Below are 18,816 nucleotides of genomic sequence, written 5' to 3' on the forward strand. Positions count from 1 at the left end.
CACTCCTAGGTACCCAAGAGAAATCAAAACAACTCAAAGGAAATGAAATGCAAAATGGAAAGGCAAAGATCCATATGCGAGTGTTTATAGCTGCTTTATTCATAAATGCACCAAACTGGAAACAATCCAAATGTTCTTCAACTGGTGAATGGAAAAACAAATGGTGGTACATCTGTACAGTGGAATATTAATCAGAACTAAAAAAGGAAGGAGCTACTGTTATGTGCAACAGCGTGGATGAATCTCAAATGCATTATGCTACATGAGAGAAGCCAGCCTCAAAAGGCTACATGTTGTAGGATTCCTTTTATAGGACATTCTGGAAAAGGCACAACTATAGAGACAGACAACAGATTGGTGACTGCCAGGGGACAGGAGTGGGAGGAGGGTTTGACATCCAACGGTTAGGGTGAGGAAACTGTTCTGTATCTTGACTGTGGTGGTGGTTATATGACTCGATGCATTTGTCAAGACTCATAAAGGCCGGCCCCGTGGTCTAGTGGTTAAGTTCGGCACGCTCCGCTTTAGCGGCCTGGGTTTGGTTCCTGGGTGTGGACCTACACTACTTGTCGGTGGCCATGTTGTGGCGGCAACCCACATACAAAAAAATAGAGGAAGACAGATAGGCACGGATGTTAGCTCAGGGTGAATCTACCTCACCAAAAAAAAAACAAACCAAAAACCAAAAAAAATAACCCAAGCCAGTTCTTTGGGGCAGGCCCAGTGGCATAGTGGTTAAGTTCACGTGCTCTGCTTCAGCGACTTGGGGTTCGCGGGTTTGGATCCTGGGCACGGACCTACGCACTGCTCATCAAGCTATGCTGTGGTGGCGTCCTGTATACAAAGTAGAGGAAGATTGGCACAAATGTTAGCTCAGCGATGATAGGCCTCAAGCAAAAAGAGGAGGATTGGCAACAGATGTTAACTCAGGGCCAATCTTCCTCACACACACACAAAAAAGACTCATAGAACTGTACACCAAAAAGAGTGAATTTTACTGTATGTAAGTTAAAAAATAAATTAAAAAATTTTCTAATAGGCACATTCATAGGAGAAAAATGAAAGATGACTTTAATAGACCATCCACTTATTTTAGAGCTAGGATTCTATGATCAGCTAATTACTGCCAAAGATTCCTGTGGGTCAGACCATTCTGATTATTGTTTGGACGCTGTTGCCTTTTTTTTTTTTTTTTTTTTTTTTTATTCATTTTTTTCCCCCCAAAGCCCCAGTAGATAGTTGTATGTCATAGGTTCACATCCTTCTAGTTGCTGCACGTGGGACTCGGCCCCGGGTTGCACGGAGAAGTGGTGCCTTGGGGCGTGCCCAGGATCCGAACCCGGGCCGCCAGCATCAGAGCGCACACACTTAACCGCTAAGCCACAGAGCCGGCCCTGGACGCTGTTGCCTTTTAAGGTACCATACCCACCTTGCCTCTGCTGTCAGCTGCTGCCACCTGGCCTCTGCTATGCTCAGATCCCATCACTGCCATCAAAATCAGGAAGACTGTTTCCACGGCAACCCTTCCATCTTCATCCCTGAGCATGCAGAGAAAAACAAGCACAGCAATTTTTAAGAATGCTGTGCTGCTTTCCCCAGTATATTTCTCAATGCCTCAGTGCAGGGAATATCCCCTACGCCCTCTTAGGGGAATTATTTGAGGGTGAGTCAGTGCATTGTACATGATAAATCCGCTCCAACATTCCTCCCTGCCTAAGTGTTTGGATTCCTTCCTCTGAATCATGCAATAGGATTTCTGCTATCGCAGCTTCATTTATTGTACACCATTACTGAGTCCAGGTTTTAACCAATCAACTAAGGAGAGAGATAAGATCCTCCCCAGCTGCTGGAGCCAGCACACTGAGTTTGGAATCTCTGAACCCATATAAATAAATTCAGCCCAATCTAAAACTGTTTTTTCCTCTCTGGTTTAGCATTCTTAGAATCCAACTCTACACATATTCCCCAAGTTTGTGTCTATGGAAACTAGCAAAATCTTTGCAATTCTTCTGGCTTATGAGTCTTTTTCTCTCGAGTCAGATTTTGTACTTGTCCCCCTAGATGTGTGTCTGAGGCATCCATTGCGCGTTAACTACCTCAGATGAGGCTCTTACAGAGTCTCCAAGCAAGCCAGGACCAGCCTAATATACAGGGAAGGAGGGGCTGCCTCTGCCAGCCAGTGAGAGTTAGCGGGGTCTGGGCATTTAGCATTCTCGAATATATCCCAAAGCCTCTTTGCCCATTCTTAGGATTCCTCCTCAGTGCCTTGCCTTTCACATGAGACCTAGTTGTGATTTCCACTGATGATGTAATGCAACAACCTGCGGCATCAGGCTTCAGCTCCATCTGCCCTGTGGCTATAGGAGTTGAGAGATTCATTTAGGAAGTCTTAGAAACAGCCTGAGAGAATTTAAAACTTTGAGCTTCTCATTTGCTTTCTTTAAGCTCCCAGGGCAGCCAAAGCAGCCAGCCTACCCCAGAGCCCGTGATTCCCTTTTTCCCACCAGAACAGTCTATCTTCGCCACTGTGTTGTCTGCCAAAGCCTCACCTTCAACAGGCCAGTCATTCCAGGTAGCCCAGGGTGGTAAATTAAGTCACTAGTTTTGCCATTACATGTGGTAGCTGGGACCTCACTGCCTTCAAACCCAGTCAAGTCACATGACTGTTCCCCGATCCCCTCCTTGAAGGCCTCATACTTGATTCTCGTTGCAGGACACATGAACCACTCGAGCTGGTGGGGAATCAGAAGCCCACTGACCCTGTGGACATATTTCTTTTTTTTTTTTATAATTTTATTTATTTATTTTTTTCTCCCCAAAGCCACAGTAGATAGTTGTATGTCATAGCTGCACATCCTTCTAGCTGCTGTATGTGGGACGCGGCCTCAGCATGGCTGCAGAAGTGGTGCGTTGGTGCGCGCCCGGGATCCGAACCTGGGCCGCCAGCAGTGGAGCGCGCACACTTAACCGCTAAGCCACGGGGCTGGCCCAGTGGACATATTTCTGCAGCTGTGACCCAAGGATCCGGAAGCAACTACTGCCCCTCCTGGCACAGCCCCCTCTCAATACACACAAAGCAAATGACTGGACACTGGACATTGCTCCGGAAAAACCCAACAGCCCCATGACCAGGCTTGCTGGCTGAAACAGCCAAAGCAGCAGGAGGGGGGTCTCTGTCTCACTTCAGCAAATATCCTTTAACTGAACATAATTCACATCCTATCTGCAAGGATGTCTGGGAAATGTGCTTTTTAGCTTTATGGCCTCTGAAGCAGAAAGGCATGAATTTGGAATGGGACTGAGTGCCCATCCATTCCATCCACTGCCTTTGGGCTTTGCAGCCAGACTGCCTGGGTTTGAATTGTGGCTTTGCCATTTATTTAGCTGTGTGACCTTGAGAAAGTTAGTTCACCTCTCTGAGCCTCAGGTTCTTCATCTAAAAAATGAGGATTATAATACTACCCATCTGGTAGACAGGTTGTTAAGATTAAGTGAATTAAATGTGTAAAGTGGTTAGCACAGTGCCTGACACATAGAAAGCGCTCAATAAATGTTGGTTATTATTATTATAATTTCCAGTGTTGTTATAATCCATCAGGATGACACAAAGCTGATTAAAACAGGGTATGTGCTGTGCTTTCGAGGAATTTACAACCTCACAGGGGAGGTGACATATAAATAGCTAAGTATGCTGCAGGGCAAAAGGAGACAGAGGCAGTTGGAAAATGCTGTTCTGAAGCTCCAGAGAGACCAGGCTGGAGGCAAACACTGAGCTATCAGCTTGGAGGTGACAGTAGAGTCAAGGAATAAAAATAAGATTGTCCAGGGAGAGGAAAGGCTGAGGACAGCCTCAGAGGCCTATGTCAGAGGGCCAGTCAACGGTGCAGGGCAGCCGAGGTGGTGGGACCAGGGCATGCAGGGGCATGGATGCCGAGAGCAGAAGGCTTCTGTGTCAAGTGACACAGACTGAAAAGAGGAGCAGATGGGAAGCTGTTGGACTTGGACTGGTGGCCTTTGAGGGGCTTCAGTGGCAGGGTGCAGGAGGGAAGGGGAGAGAGCTTGGGGTGAGGCAGGTTGACAGTCCACCCTTTCCCAATCTGCTGTGGGCCCTGAGAGGACTTAAAGGCACACACAGGGGAAACCTAAATGTGAGGGGCAGGGGAATGCCATTTATATACCCTGGCAGGTTCCCTTCTGCTGCTTCCCAGATCTGCAAGGCTAACTCCCTCACCTCCTTCAGTTTTGACTCAAATGCCAGCTTCTACCCACACCGCCCAACTTATTGCAGCCTGCTCCTCTCCTCCTGGTGGGCTAATTACCTGCCTCCTGGAAGATGTCCATGTCCTAATCTCCAGAGGCTGTAACCTTATCTGGCCAAGGGACCTTGCAGCTGTGATTAAGTTAAGGATCTTGAGATGGGGAGGTTATCCCGGATTATCTGGGTGGACCCGATGTCATCACAGATAATCTTTAAAGAGGGAGATAGGAGGGTCAGAGTCAGAGAAGGAGATGTGATGATGATGGAAGCAGAAGTCAGAGGAAGAAAGAGGTTTGAAGATGTTATGCAGCTGGCTTTGAAGACAGCAGATGGGACCACGAGCCAAGGCATGCAGGTGGCCTCTAGAAGCTGGAAAAGGTGAGGAAGTTGATTCCCTCCTAGAGCTTCTGGAAGGAACACGGCCCTGCCAACACCTTGATTTTAAGACTTCTGACCTCCTGAACTGTAAGATAACAAATGTGTGTTGTTTTAAGCCACTAAGTTGATGGTTATTTGTTACAGCAGTGGTAGGAAACTAACACACCTCCTGACTCCTGATTCCCCATATCTTGCTCTGTGTTTCCCATGATACTTGGCTCTTCTCACATACTATATAATTTACTTACTACATTTACCATTTATGGTCTGTCTCCATCTGCTAGAATGTACGCTCCACAAGAGCAAGGATTATTTGTCTGTTTTGTTCACCCCTGAATCCCCAGCTCCTAGAACAGTTGTTGGCATACACTATGTGCTCAATAAATATTTGTTGGGTGATGATTGAATGAATGGCGTGGGACAGAAACAAAGCTGGGTGCAACATTTCCTTCCCCGGAAGGCTGTGGATTCTTCTACCATTATAAAAGTTAACAAAATTTTTTTTTTGTATTTGTATTAGTAACGTATCATTCAAAAGGTACAAAGGATACACAATGGAAAGTAAGTCTCCCTCCCACGTTTGTTTCCCCCACGCCAATTTCCCTCCTCAGAGGCAATCATTAATTCCTGTTTCTTGTGTGTCCTTCCAGAGATCTTTGCATATACAGGGATGCATATGTCTGAATACATATACATCTCTCTCTACATGTGTGTATATATATATATCATTGTTGTTTTTTTTAAAAAAACAAATGGCAGTATACGATACATGCTGTTCTGCACCTTCCAGTACCACTTATCAATTTAGTATCTGGGCTGGATTGTACCTAGACAGGGGATGGATGAAATAGGACAGGTACAATATGGAACAGGTGACTCCATATTATAACCTTGGAATTGCTAGTTTTCCTCTTTGGCACTTGGCGGACAAAATAGGTCAGAGGATTGCCTCAGAGGCCTCGGGCTTTTCCAGCAGTGCACTGTTTAAAACAGGTCCCTCCGTGACCTGCATCAGGAGGGAAGGAGGTGGTGCTGACCCTGGGTATAGTTTGGGTCTGCCTCTCAACCTTGCCTGCCTATTGCCATCGCCTAGGGAGCGCTTTTAACATTTGCCAGGAGGCCTGGCCCCCTCCCCAGAACAACTGAAGCAGAGTGTGTGGAGACGGGACCTGGGCCTGGGTATTGTCTGTAAAATTCCCCTGGTGATTGGAATTGCAGCCAGGGCTGAGAACCCCAGGTTAAGTTATAATACACAGAGGAAAGAGCTTGGGACTGGGAATCTGGAGGCGTGGTTTCCTGCTTGAAACTTCTAGCTCTGAGGCCTGGGACAAGTCACATGATCTCTGTGAACCGTAGCGCCTACCTCTCTGAGATGGAGCCAGTAATACCCACTGCATCGCATACCTCACAGGATTGTTATGAGGATCAAATGCATAAGCGCCCTGGGAACGAGGCAGGAGAGGGGGTGGGGGAGGTGGGGACGCTGTCTGATGGGAGGGGTAGTTGGTCATGTCAGGTGCATCGTCTTGGGTTACTCTGATCAGCCTGACTCAGCTGCAGGCACTGCTCAGGCTCCACCAGGGACTTGGCAACTTTCTTAAGTGTACCTCCCCTGAATAAACATGGGACTTGGCTTCACCCTCAGGCAGGTCTGCATCCCATAATGTTTGCTGGGGTCAGTCTATTCTCGGATCTGTCCCTCACCATCCCACATCTGGTGGCTAGGCCATCTGTCTCTCCTTTTTAGGGGCCCGAGGAAAGCTGGACTCCTCCTAAGGAGGAGTTTTAAATTAAATTAATTTTAATTACAGTGATGGCCAGCCAGGATGGTGCAACCCTTTGGGGGGGCTCATCAGACCTCTGGGGCACCTGTGTGGTCTGAGAGAGCACCTTCAGTATTACACTTACACATTTGGAAGATGATGGGGCGGATGGGGCAAGAAAACTAGTCCGATTGCTCTCCTAAGACAAATCTCAGAAAGTAAAGCTCAACCGTCGTGCCCTAAAGATTCATCTCCTGTAGACTCCTGCAAAGATGGGGGGTGGGGTGACCACGACACACAAAGCAGGGGTTGGAGAGAGACGGAAGGAAGAGGTGAGGTGGTATTGTTATGTTATATTTATTCAGGGGAGGTACGCTTAAGAAGGGTGAGAAACACCTCACCAGGGCACCTTGCTTTCAGGAAGGATGTTTTCCTCCAGGTAGTAGGACTCGAGAGCCCAGAGGGAACCCAGAGGCGGCAGGGCTCCCCGCCCACGGAAGCTCCCAGGGAGCTTGTGTAACTCACGCTCAGACTTCCCTCAAGAAGAGTGGCCTTTGTTCACTGCGCAGCCTCCCCGACCCGTCTTCCCTTCCCGTCCCACCGGGGGCTTCCCCTGCACCCTATGGGGCTGCCCCCATCCTGGCCATGTCCTCTGGGCCCCCCAGGGACAAAGGGCCTGGAACAGTGCTGACTTTAGCTCTTCTCCACCAAGGACTCCCATATTTTCAGAGATTGCGGAGTAAAGCATACTGTATTTCTCAGGTAAAAACTCAGTTTTCCATTTGAGTCAAAGATTCCTTATCCTAGGATCATCATGCATCACCTCTTCACTTTCCTGACTCTGCCCACTACAGTCCTCGCTTGCTCTATCCCGGCCTGTAACACTTACCGCCTGCGAGCATGCTATTGTGTTTATTATCTGTCTCCCGTCACCAGAATATGGGCTCAATGAGGGTAGAGATTTTGTCTGTTTTGTTCACTGATGTATCCCTAGTGCCTAGACTAGTGGCTGGTACCTAGCAGGTGCTCGGTAAGGATTTGCTGAAAGAATGACTAAAAATGCACATACTTTTGACCATTCGGCTATGAGCTCCTTGAGGTAGGGGCAATACTCATTATGTTTACCCCAAGTGTACTCAATGCCCAGGGCTGGGCACAAAGTGGGTACTTCATAAAGACTGATTAATATGGTAGCCCAGCATACCATTTCTAGGAATTTATCCTATAGCTATGCACACACAGTGCATATTAAGTACAGATATTAAGTGCATATTAACTAACATTAATTGTAGCATTTTTGCAAAAACAAAACTACTGGAGACCAAGACATCCATCACTGGAAGACCTGGGTTAAGTAAACTCATACTCCACACTGGAGTACTAGGCAGCTATGAAAAAGAATGAGATGTGTGATACACAGGAGATTAAATATAATAGCCCCTTCTCCACCAAACAGAACAGTGTTTTGTTGCTGAGACCTGAGAGAAAATTATTCCAAGAGTCCTTCCAAAAAAATGATTCCAACATCTTTCCTATACAGATGCAATAAGAAGTTTTATGTAAAATGATATCATATTTTGTATGATGTCTCTCAAACTCGATGGTTGACAAATAACTGAGGTGAGGGTCTAGAAAGACCTAGACACCATTTCTCAAATTGGTCTGTCGACCATGATTGGACATTACACAAATCAAGGTTCTAATTTTTGGAAAGAATTTGGAGCACAGCAATTATTCTTTATTGCAGATTAAGAGCAGATTTATGTGATATGAACATTCAACTGGACAATGGGTAGGAAAAAAGTCATCAAAATTGTCACCAAAACAGGAGAGGTGACAATGCATATTGTCAATTCTGTGCTTCCCCCTCGCTCCCCACCAGTATTGGACTAACAATTTCCTTTTGGTAAATGGAATATGCATATGGATTTCAAATTTACTCATCTGGGTTAAAAGAAAAAAATAGGAGCTAGGTCTACACATACTGATTCAGAAAGGTGTCCAAGGTACATTGTGAAATGAAGAAAGCAGAGTTTAAGAAATCAAGGTGCAGAACGGTATGATTCTCCATATACAAAATAAAATGAAATGTGTTTGTATATGTCTAATTTAAGAAACTATTTTACAGTGGTTACCTCTGGGAAGTGAGATGGGAAATATTTCATTTTATTTCCTTCTTTCCTTTTGGATTTTGTGCGTTACTTTTATACGTTTTTTTAATTTAAAAAGATAAATTATTATCCCAATCAAAGCATATGATTAGCTTTAGACATTCATTGTTTTCACTAGTAGATGGCATACTTCTTCCAGTAAACAGCACAGAACTGTGCCATTTCAGTTAGCTTTAAGGTGCTCGTTGTTACCCAAGTGGATGCTTACTTAGGGGCACCACTTACTAAATGGAAACTACTGGTGTAGACTATTCCTTCACCTGCAATGATCGCATTTACTCCGACTCTAGCCAGACCACTAGCACTCTAAAAATCATATCCCACCTGAGTAAATGAGCTGGGCCCAGAGGACCACAGGTTTGGGAGCTTGGATGTGGGAGGCGGGCAGGAGAAGCTGCTGGTGGGAAGCACTGGGCAGTGGGGTCAAGGATGCAGAGTGGCAGGGATGGGGAGGGCCAGCTGTGTATTCTGGTCCTGCCTCTTCCTCTTTCCTTTGTCCTCTGCCCTTGGCCCCACTTCCTTCTCAGGCTCAGATTTCTGCCACGAAGCACCTGTCAGATAGGGGCCTTATGATTACCAGGTCTCTTCAAGGCTGAGATTCCACAATTCTATTGTAGTTTTCCCCACTGCTCTCGCCCATGCCCACTACCGTTCCCTCCTCTTTCTGAGAAGGTGTTTCCAGGAACCCAGACCCTTCCTCTGCCCACTCCCCCACCTGTATGAAACCCCGGGGGTCAGAGGTGATTTCTGCCCGATTACAGATAAGACTATTGGGTCAGGGCATTTGCACACAGCATGAAAACAGCCAAGAAAGACGCAAAGTGATGTCCAGTGACTTCTGAACTTTTTATTGGCCTCTTGCTCCCCAAAGGGCACCCTGCTTCTGCAGCCTCAACGCCTCAGGACTTTGGTGTCGTTGGTCTCAGACACCACTTTGCCGTCCACAATCCTGCGGGTGGTGGTCTTCTGGATGGTTTGTACGGAGCTGCTGCTGTCCAGGGCGTCACTAAGACTGTAACACAAGACCAAACCCCGGTTATAAATAGCCCAGCACAGTAGAAGGGAGACAGGAAGGTGGAGGAAAAAAGCCTGCCTTTATCTCCAAGTTCCCCTTTATTCCTCCATAAGGGGAAACCCAGGGCCAACTGCCATTCCCACTCTAAGTACGGCTAGCGGCAGCACTTCGTCTATCCTCTTCTCTAGGAGGGAACCTCTGTAACTGTTACTCCCTTGGAGACACAGGGGCATGCACAGAGCCCCACTCCAGTGCTCAGGGGATGCCAAAGAATAGGCTCATGGGGGGTGTACCAAAGCTCAGGAGAAGAAGTGATATCTTGTGTGGGTGGGAGCAGAGCCCCACTTACCTGAAGTCCTCCCCGTCTTCCAGCAGGCGGCGGTAGGTGGCGATCTCAGCCTCCAGCTTGACCTTGATGTTCAGCAGGGCTTCATACTCTTGGGTCTGGCGTTGCCCCTCTGCCCGGGTCTGGGCCAGCTCGGACTCCAGGTGCAGCAGGACCCCATTGAGCTGCTCCATCTGCAAGGCGTAGCGGGCCTCCACCTCCCTCAGGTTGTTCTCCAAGCTGGCCTTCTGCAGGGGCACAGGGGGGAGGGTCGAGTGAGCCGAGAGAGGGGAGGGAGAGTCTCTGTGACTTTCAGCAGAGCAGTCCAGAACCCAGGAATGCTCATTCCTTCACTCTTTGAAACTTTTTTGAGCACCTGCTGTGTGCCAGGTCCTAGGGTAGTGGGTAGGAGCAGTGGGAAGGGCAAAGAGGAACAACTCTTTCTGAGCGAAAGGAACTTGATGGAAGGGGTAGGATTTGGGCTGGGACAGGATTGGGCCTGAGGCCAACAGAGGTCAGGTGCCAAGAGTAGCTGGGGCAGATGAAGTGAGGGCTCTCACCAGATTTCTCATCGAGTCCAGGTCGATCTCCAAGGACTGGGCCGTCCGTCTCAGCTCCACGAGTGTCGTCTCAGCAGCTCCTATCTCAGCGGTCTGCGAGGTGACCACTGTGGTGCTCTCCTCGATCTGCAGGGTGGAAACGGTCCTTAGGTCCCTCCTTCTGTCTGCCTCCCTCCCACACCCTTGGGCCTCTGTGTCTAGCCTGGCATTCATCCCTTCCCCTCGTGCACCTGCTGGGACCAGTACTTGTCCAGCTCCTCTCGGTTCTTCTGAGCCAGCTGGTCATACTGGGCCCGGATGTCTGCCATGATCTTGCTGAGGTCCTGAGATTTGGGGGCATCCAACTCCACGGTCAACCCAGAGTTGGCAATCTGGTTCTGTAGACCCTTTACTTCCTAAAGGAGAGAGGGACAAAAGTGAGGAAGGGTTTGTGACTTCATCTGTGACTGCCTCTTCCAGGAGGCGCACAGGATCAGTCGGAGGAGAGAACCAAGGAAACTCTCGGCTTGCCCTCCGGGCAATGCCAGTCCTGGGCTTTCTCCTCCAGATGGATACAATGCCACCCACTCACTGCCCACGCCTGTCACTCACAGGTGGTTTCTCTCGCCTCACTTCACCCTGTCCCTCCATCTACCCTCCTTCCACAAACCCGCTCCTTAGACTTTCTTCCTGGAAGCTCTGCCAGCTCCACCTGCCCTGGCTCCTCCACCGCCCTTCCCTCCTAGGGCTAGCTGCTCTGCCTCTGTCCTCATCTCATTCTCTCACCCACGTCCTCTTGACCTCATTATACCGCAATTCAGGTGACCCACTGAGCATGGTAACAGTCAGGTTAAGAAGAGCCCAGGCTGGTAGTTCTAAACTTCCCTGCAAGGCTACTTGCAGGTGGCCTGCTCCATCAATTTCCCACCCAGACTTGTCTCGGTCCCGGTTCCTGGCCTGGCCAGTGGCCCTTGCTTGCCTCCTCGTGGTTCTTCTTCATGAAGAGCAGCTCCTCCTTGAGAGCCTCGATCTCCGTCTCCAGCTGCAGCCGAGTGACATTGGTGTCATCAATGACCTTGCGGAGCCCATGGATGTCACTCTCCACAGACTGGCGCATGGCCAGCTCCGTCTCATACCTGTGGGAGTGGAGGTGATCAGAGGGACACCATCTCTGATCCAGAACCTTCTCAACCCATGCCACCTCCTAAGAGCAGCCTGGTGCCCACTGCAAACCAGCAACCTGAGTCAGGAATCAGGTGGTAAACCTCTGAGCACTGTTCTTGGCACTTGGGGACAATGATCTTAAACTGGGTTAGATGAATGAATAAATTGATGGAGCCTAACTCTCAGCCACCCAATTCTGCCCCCAGCTGAACAAGATCCCACCATGAGCCCCTACCTGACCTAGCCCAGGGAGCAGACCATTCTTATTCTGAGCCCCATGCCCAGCCTCTCAGCCCCCCAGCCCCCCAGCCTTACTTGACTCTGAAGTCATCAGCAGCAAGCCGGGCATTGTCAATCTGCAGAACGATGCGGGCATTGTCCACAGAATTTGCAAAGATCTGGGAGGATTGTAGAGAGGGGTTGCTCCATGAATAGGAAGTCAGTGATGGAGTGGGCTGAGTGTGTGGAAGGTGTTATCTGTCTCACTGGAACCTTCCTGGTCCCAGGAATAGCCAGAGGCTCTCCTTGTACCCCTATCCCCTTCCACCTCTGCCCCTCACACTGTTCCCTCCTTTCCTGGAGTCCCAGATCCCAGCGCTCCCACCAGCCACCTCCTGCCCCTCCTTCCAGGCCTCTGCTGGCTGGCCTGCTCAGAAGTGAGCAGCTACTAACAAGTCCTCTCCCTGGTCCTCTCCTGGTATTTTTTCCTAGTGCACCTGCTCACTGTCCCCCACCCGCTAGATTGGCCCCTCCCACAGGTAGGCCTCCCGTTTACTCCTAGATGACTCAGCCTTAGCTACATCCGCTTAACCCTCCAACTGTCCCCGTTCGGCCAGAAGCCAGATGTCTAGTCTTCTTCATGGGCCTTGTCTCACCTCCCTCCACGCCCTCTGCTTTCTCTGCGAAGCTCACCTTTCCCTTTCCCACTATCTCTTGGGAAAGGGCCCTCCCATGCCCTGTCACCACCCAGGGTCCCAGGGGCCAGGAGTGTGTATGGAAATCCATGGCATTCCTAACCCCCTCCCTGGGGAGTGGGGGGGTGGGTGGAGATAGCAAGGGGGAAGGAGTCAATGCCCCCCCCCTAAAATTCCCATCTTTGGGGGAGGGGAAGAAGAGGTAAGGGAGTGGAAAATCTGCGGGTCAAACATGGCTGGGAGCTGAGGCTGCTCACTCTGTGCCCCTTACCTGAGCCTTCAGCTCCTCGATGGTCTTGAGGTAATGCCCCCAGTCTCTGACCTGGGGTCCCTTCTTCTCCAGGTGTTCCCGGATCTTACTCTCCAGTCTCCGATTTTCTGTCTCCAGGCTCCTCACCCTCTCCAGGTAGGAGGCCAGGCGGTCATTCAGGTCTTGCATGGTCTCCTTCTCACCCTGGATGCCCCCTATGCCCGCCAGACCCCCGGCCATCCCGGCAGCCAGGCCCCCGGACCCCCAGGTGCCCCGGAAGCTGGAGGAGCGGGACACGGAGATCCGGGAGCCCGAGCCCCCGGCGCCTGCATAGACGCTGGCCGCGCTGCTGACCGGCCGGACCCGGTGGCTGGGCGACTGCACGGGGCCCAGGGACCGGTAGTTGGAGGAGAAGGTGGAGCGGGTGGTGAAGCTCATGCTGTTCGCGCGGGAGAGCGAGAGGCCAGGACTCAGGTTCAGGCCACAGAGGGGCCAGGTCGGCGACTCGAGTTATATCGCTGGGGGAGGGGGTGGGGACCGGCCGGGAAGCCCCGCCCCGGAGTCGGGAAGGACGCCGGGGCCACAGGTGGGCCGCGGGGGTGGGGGTGGGGGCTCCCGCCCTCGGTTCCCGGCCCTCGCCGGCCTGCCCCCGCCCCCTCAGCACTGCCCTACCAAGGCCACCGTCGGCACCCCCCGCCCCTGAGAGGGGGTGAGTAACCGGGACGGGCAGGGCAGCAGGTGGTACAGGGCAGGAAATGACGTTATTCTGCCCCCTCCCCCAGGTAGAAGAGCTTCTGGCAGGTTGAGAATTTGGGCGTTTTGGGGGATGAGCGAGTGGAGTCGGGAGTGAGTCCCTCAGGTCCCCACCCGCAGAGGGGATCTTGCGAGGAGATCCTGGACCCCCAGGAATCTTGGGGAAGAAAGTTGGAGGCTGGAGAAGAGGAAGAGAAACTCAAGCCTGTACCTCAAATCTGCTGGTTTACACACTCGACCCCAACCACACTTGCTTCTCATCCCCACATGTTCACTAGCACACACTCACACCGCACATAGATGTGTGTGGTGGAGTATGCACAAACACATTTGCTCACCGAATATGTCCAGAATCTTGAAAACAACTCACTCTCTGAGCCTCCCCCTCTCCCCTGCCCCTCAACTCACTCCCATGGAGGCCTGGCCTCCGTGGAACAGTTTGTGATTGGAACAGGGGACACCTCCTCAGTCCTGCACGCTGTGTGTCAGCTGTACCCACACCCTTGGGTAAACAGATACTCCTGGAGCACTTCCACTTCCAGCGAACAGATGTTCGTTGGGCACTTTCTGTGCATCAGGCCCTGTTGTAGTTTCGAGGAGCAAAGCAGAGAATAAGACTGAACTTCCTCATGGAGGTTGTAATGTGTCCCACGTGGAGGGGCCTAAGAGGACGGACACACACAACTAGAAACATTCTAGCTGGGACTCAGCCTGGCGGCCAGCCCCCTCCCCCTCCTTACTAGGACTTTTCTCCAGGCCCCCTCCTTCTCCTGCCTCTCCTCTTAAGCCTTTCTGGATCCCAAACTTGTCCCCGGGGGGCTGCCTCCTCCAGGAAGCTCAGGTCAGGAGATGGGTGAGAAAGATGGAAGTAGGGAAGTTCCCACTGCTCCCTGCATTCCTGAGGCTGGATGGCCACCCCCTGCTGAACGAACTGGGGGAACCTGGAGGTACTGGGCCTTCAAGTCTGTCACCCTCAGCAGCTCGTTTGTCCAGCAGGGCCTGGCATTACACACTTGTCTGTGCTCTTTGCTCTGGAGTGGACATATTGATTCTTATCGAGCTGCCCGCTGACCTGAAGAGGTGGGGGCAGGCAGGAGAGCAGGCCTGAAGGGGAAGGGGCTCTGGAGTAGCCTGGCCAGTAGACCAGCCTGGGGGGTGGAGGGTGGGGGTGGGGCGCAGCCCAGATGAGGGGCTTGGCCCTGGATTGTCCCAGGCCTGCCACCTTGTGGTGGAGAAAGCCCCACAGTACTTGTTGGGAGCTGGCCAGGAGACGGTCAGGGCCTGCTGAAGGCCAAAAGGCAAATGGGATGCAAAATAGCACACAAATGATTGCCCACTCATTTTGCATGGAAGGTTTCTGGGAGATGAGAGGTGCAGCCAGTCAAAGGGGTTTCTCCTGCTTCCACTGTCACATTCCCCTACTGGGGTCCAGAACTGTCATGTTGTGCAGAATTGCACAAGAAGGTATATAGATTAAACATATATGTATTGCCTTTGCTGTTTTTGCTAAGCTTGAAGTCGGCCAATTTGGGAACTTTGCTAGCTGAGTGACCTTGGAGAAGTCACTTAACTCTGAACGTCAGTTTCTTCACTTGTAAAGGAGAATCATAATAAAGCCTGTCCAGTCTGTCTCCTTGGGTGGCAGTGGGTGTGAGTGTCAATTATCACTCGCTCATTCATTGAACAAATACTAATTACTGCGGAGTAAGTCTCCAATACGTCCAGGAGGGCAGAGGTGGGGGGTCAATTTAATTGTAAAGAGGGCTCAATGATAGATGGTCTCTCTCTAAATCACTTAAGACCCCTGGGGGACTTGAATTCCACCAAGGGTCAGGCCCAGAGCCCAGGATTCTTATTCAAGCTCCTTCCCAGATCCTTCTCTGGTCCCTGCCTCACTCCAACTGCTCAGGACTTTTTGGGACCTGTGGAGGCTCAGTCCGAGGCTCAGTGGGGGCAGAAGGCGGAGGGAGAGCTGCCAGCCGGGTCTTATCTCCTGTGGCTGATGTCAGTGGCCACATTCCTGACCTCTTGCAGCATCGGGGCAAATACCAACCTCAGGCTTCCAGAACCAGCCTGCCCTTTTCCACCACTGCCAGTTTTCTCTGTGGTTCCTGGCCTTTCACTCTGTCTGAGAGCCTCTGGGAGAGCTGGGGAGGGGGGCGTGAGGGAGTAGTTTCAGCTTCTAGATTCTCAGCACTGGGGCTCCTGGTGGGGGTGGGAGGTGAGGTGGAAAGGGGAGTGGGTGACTGTGAGGCCCAGCCTGGGAGACGGTGGAGCAGGAGGGGCCCTGCGGAGAGGCAAAGACAAAGGCACCATAAAGAGACTCAGCAGAGGGGGGTCCTGAAGGGGGACAATGGCTCCCCGCTCCCCATCCTGCCCTCCATTCCGGTGTCCTGCTGAGGGAGAGCAGGGAACCTGAGAGGCAGGTTTAACTTGTGAGTAAGCTCAGAGATGACCCTGATAGGGGTGGGTCAGCCCTCCCTCCCCCTCCGCACGTTCTCCCACAGAGGGCTGGAGCCGCCAGCCCTGGGGAGGCGAGATGGTGAGAGATTAGGGGATTAGGGAGGATTGCGAGGGCCTGGAGTCCTTTAGGTTTTGCTTTATCATTTAGGCTGGAAATTTCTTGCTCAACCCTGAGGAGGGAGGTGTTCAGAATAGCAGCTGAGGTGTGAGGATGGAGGTTTATCACCCAAACAGGGAGGGGCTGATTCTCATCATCTTTGAAGGATTGGGAGTGACTCCAGAAAGGATTTCCCAGAAGTGTGAGTGTGTGTCGGAGGAAGTGAGAGGTCCCTGTGGTGGGGAGGGTTGGAGGCAGCAAGGTGGGTGAGAGGATGGCCTGGGGGGCTCCCCTCAGCTCTCCTCAGTGGACAGCCCAGCATGTGCCAGTGGGCCTCCCACAGGAGGACCCCAACGATCCTGAGTGAGGGGCAGAGTCTTGGAGGAAGAGAACAGAGGGAGGGAGGGAGGGATGGGGCGGGACAGAGGGAAAGCAGCCCAGGGGCAGGGTGGGAATCCCTCATGCCAAGCTCTGTATCTGGTGTGTAGGGGGAGCTCTGTGGATCATTATGATTTAAACAACTAATGAAAAACGGGTGCTGGGAGAGGCTGGGGGACCAGCAAGTGTGGTTAGGTAGGCTGCAGAGGCAGGTGAGAAGGTGGGGGTTGCAGCCGGGTTGGGTGCAGGACCCAGTCTCCATCTCTCAAGACTTTGGGAATTTCTCTGGAGGTACCCCTGCCCCGGTTGGAGGCCCTGGCGCTGCCTGTCCGGTGTGGAGTGGAGGAGGGGTTCTGAGGGCTTGGGCCAGGCCCTTTCCCCAGAGCTGGGAGGATCAAAAGAATGCTCTGCACTTTCATATCATTGCTTCGGTTGGATTTGTATCCAAGGGGCTAAAGGAAGGAAAGATCAGTGCTGAGGTGCGCGTGGCTGCCCAGAAATCTTCAGTGCTGAAGCTCAGAGAGGATTCCCAAGAATCTGGCCCTTCTACGAGCCACCTCAGTTCCCTGGGCCCCCCTGCAGCCTCCTCTGGCACAGCCAGCTCTCACTCACCAGGGGTGGCCTCTCCCATTCTTTTTTTTTTTCTTGTGAGGAAGATCCGCCTTGAGCTAACATCTGCCAATCCTCCTCTTTTTTGCTGAGGAAGCTTGGCCCTGGGCTAGCATCCATGCCCATCTTCCTCCACTTTATATGGGACGCCGCCACAGCATGGCTTGACAAGCGGTGCTTCGGTGCACACCCGGGATCCGAACCGGTGATCCCTGGGCCGAGGCAGCGGAGTGTGTGCACTTAACCGCTTGTGCCACTGGGCCGGCCCCTCTCCCATTCTCACGACCTCTTCCCCTCTGACCCTGGGTGGTCCTGGTCTCTCCTCAGGTACAACCCCAATACTTCAATGCCATCCCCCCAGCCTGTCACCTCTTTCCAATCTGCCGAGAGGTGGGTGGGGCGCAGGGGTGAGGGATTTGGTGTCAAAAGACCTGGGTTCAAGGTCCCACTGCTGGCTGGCTGATCTTGGTCTCCTTGGCTGTAGAATAAGGATCATAGTTATAGCTACTCTGAGAGTTTTCCTGAGGATCGAATGAGACGATCTTCCTGGAAGAGCTTCTGGAGCTGAGAAGCCAGTTGATTTCCTTTCTTGTCTGGTTTGCCCCATCTATTCCTTTTCTTCCCAGCCCCCTTATTTTGCCCTCAGTACTCTCTAGCCTCCTGCTCCCTGCTCATCCCTATTTCTTTCTTTTCTTTTTTTTTTTTTGTGTGTGAGGAAGATCAACCCTGAGCTAACATCCGATGCCAATCCTCCTCTTTTTGCCGAGGAAGATTGGCCCTGGGCTAGCATCCGTGCCCATCTTCCTCTACTTTATATGGGATGTCGCCACAGCATGGCTTGACAAGCAGTGCGTCGGTACACACCTGGGATCCAAACCCGTGAACCCCAGGCCGCCAAAGCAGAGTGTGTGCACCCAACTGCTACGCCACTGGGCTGGCCCCTATTTCTTTCTTTTCAACCTGGGCACATATCACTCTATCAGTCTCTCTCACTTTGGCTTTGGACTTGGGAGATCTACCAGCAGTGTTTGGGGGAACTGTCCTATGAACAGCTGGAAAAGCAAGTCTACAGGTTGGGAGAGGCGTAGGGTAGGGGATGCAGCTTGCAGGGCCAAGGCCAGCCCTTAGCGCCTTTGCACAAACTGGAAATGGTCAGCCTCCTCCTTGTTTCCTTGACCTGGTGCCCTTGTGCGCTGACCGAACAGCATAGCCAGATGGTGGCCCTGTCTGGAGCCACCCAGCTAGAGGATTTGGGGAAAACCGTGGTGTGGGTGAGATGGCCTAAGGAAAAGGGTCAGACAAAAGAAGTGGGCAGAGTTTGCATGGAAGGACCTAAGGTGAGAAGAGGAGGAAGAGAGAGAGGGAAAAGAGAGGAGAGAGGAGAGGAGGCCCAGACTCCTGCCAGCTCCCGGGAAGAGACCGGGAGGGAGAGGTGTCCTGAAAGCCAAGGAGAAGGGGTCTGAAGGAGGGGCGGTCCACACAGCAGATCCACAGAGCGAGCAGGGAGGCCGAGGATGAGAAGAGCACTTCCAGTAAAGTGATGGAGACCGAAGCCGGGGGTGGGAGGCTGAGGACTGAGTGGTTAGTGATGAAAGAGAGGCAGAACATAGACTTTCTTTCAAGAAGTTTGTCAGGGAAGGAAAGGAGAAAATGGGATGACATCTTGTTGTAGGCAGCAAGGTCGATGGAAGGTTTCCTTAGAATGGGACAATTTAGCAAGGCTGGTCAACAATTCACAA

The 18,816-nt window shown here is 51.6% G+C and overlaps 1 protein-coding gene across 1 annotated transcript; it reads right to left on the reverse strand.

Moving 5' to 3' along the window:
* Nucleotides 1-9,397: 9,397 nt before the first annotated feature.
* On the reverse strand, nt 9,398-13,292 carry KRT18 (keratin 18). The gene is made up of 7 exons (XM_004429087.3): nt 12,799-13,292; nt 11,929-12,011; nt 11,429-11,585; nt 10,701-10,865; nt 10,471-10,596; nt 9,935-10,158; nt 9,398-9,582 (listed from the first exon to the last, which is right to left on the reverse strand). Exons 1-7 carry the CDS (start codon nt 13,213-13,215, stop codon nt 9,462-9,464), a joined length of 1,293 nt encoding a protein of 430 aa, XP_004429144.1. The 5' UTR covers nt 13,216-13,292; the 3' UTR covers nt 9,398-9,461.
* Between the last annotated feature and the right edge of the window lie 5,524 nt (nt 13,293-18,816).

The sequence above is a fragment of the Ceratotherium simum genome, chromosome 17 (genome assembly GCF_057802395.1).
Source record: "Ceratotherium simum simum isolate JZ-2026a chromosome 17, ASM5780239v1, whole genome shotgun sequence".
Lineage (NCBI taxonomy): Eukaryota > Metazoa > Chordata > Mammalia > Perissodactyla > Rhinocerotidae > Ceratotherium > Ceratotherium simum.

What these genes read in the sequence shown, in the direction of transcription:
- KRT18 (XM_004429087.3), bottom strand. Translation starts at nt 13,215, where the DNA reads ATGAGCTTCACCACCCGCTCCACCTTCTCCTCCAACTACCGGTCCCTG. An exon ending in TCGAGGAGCTGAAGGCTCAG is followed by an intron (nt 12,012 to 12,798) that starts GTAAGGGGCACA and finishes CAATCCTCCCAG; the next exon opens with ATCTTTGCAAATTCTGTGGA. An exon ending in TGGACTCGATGAGAAATCTG is followed by an intron (nt 10,159 to 10,470) that starts GTGAGAGCCCTC and finishes GTGCCCCTGCAG; the next exon opens with AAGGCCAGCTTGGAGAACAA.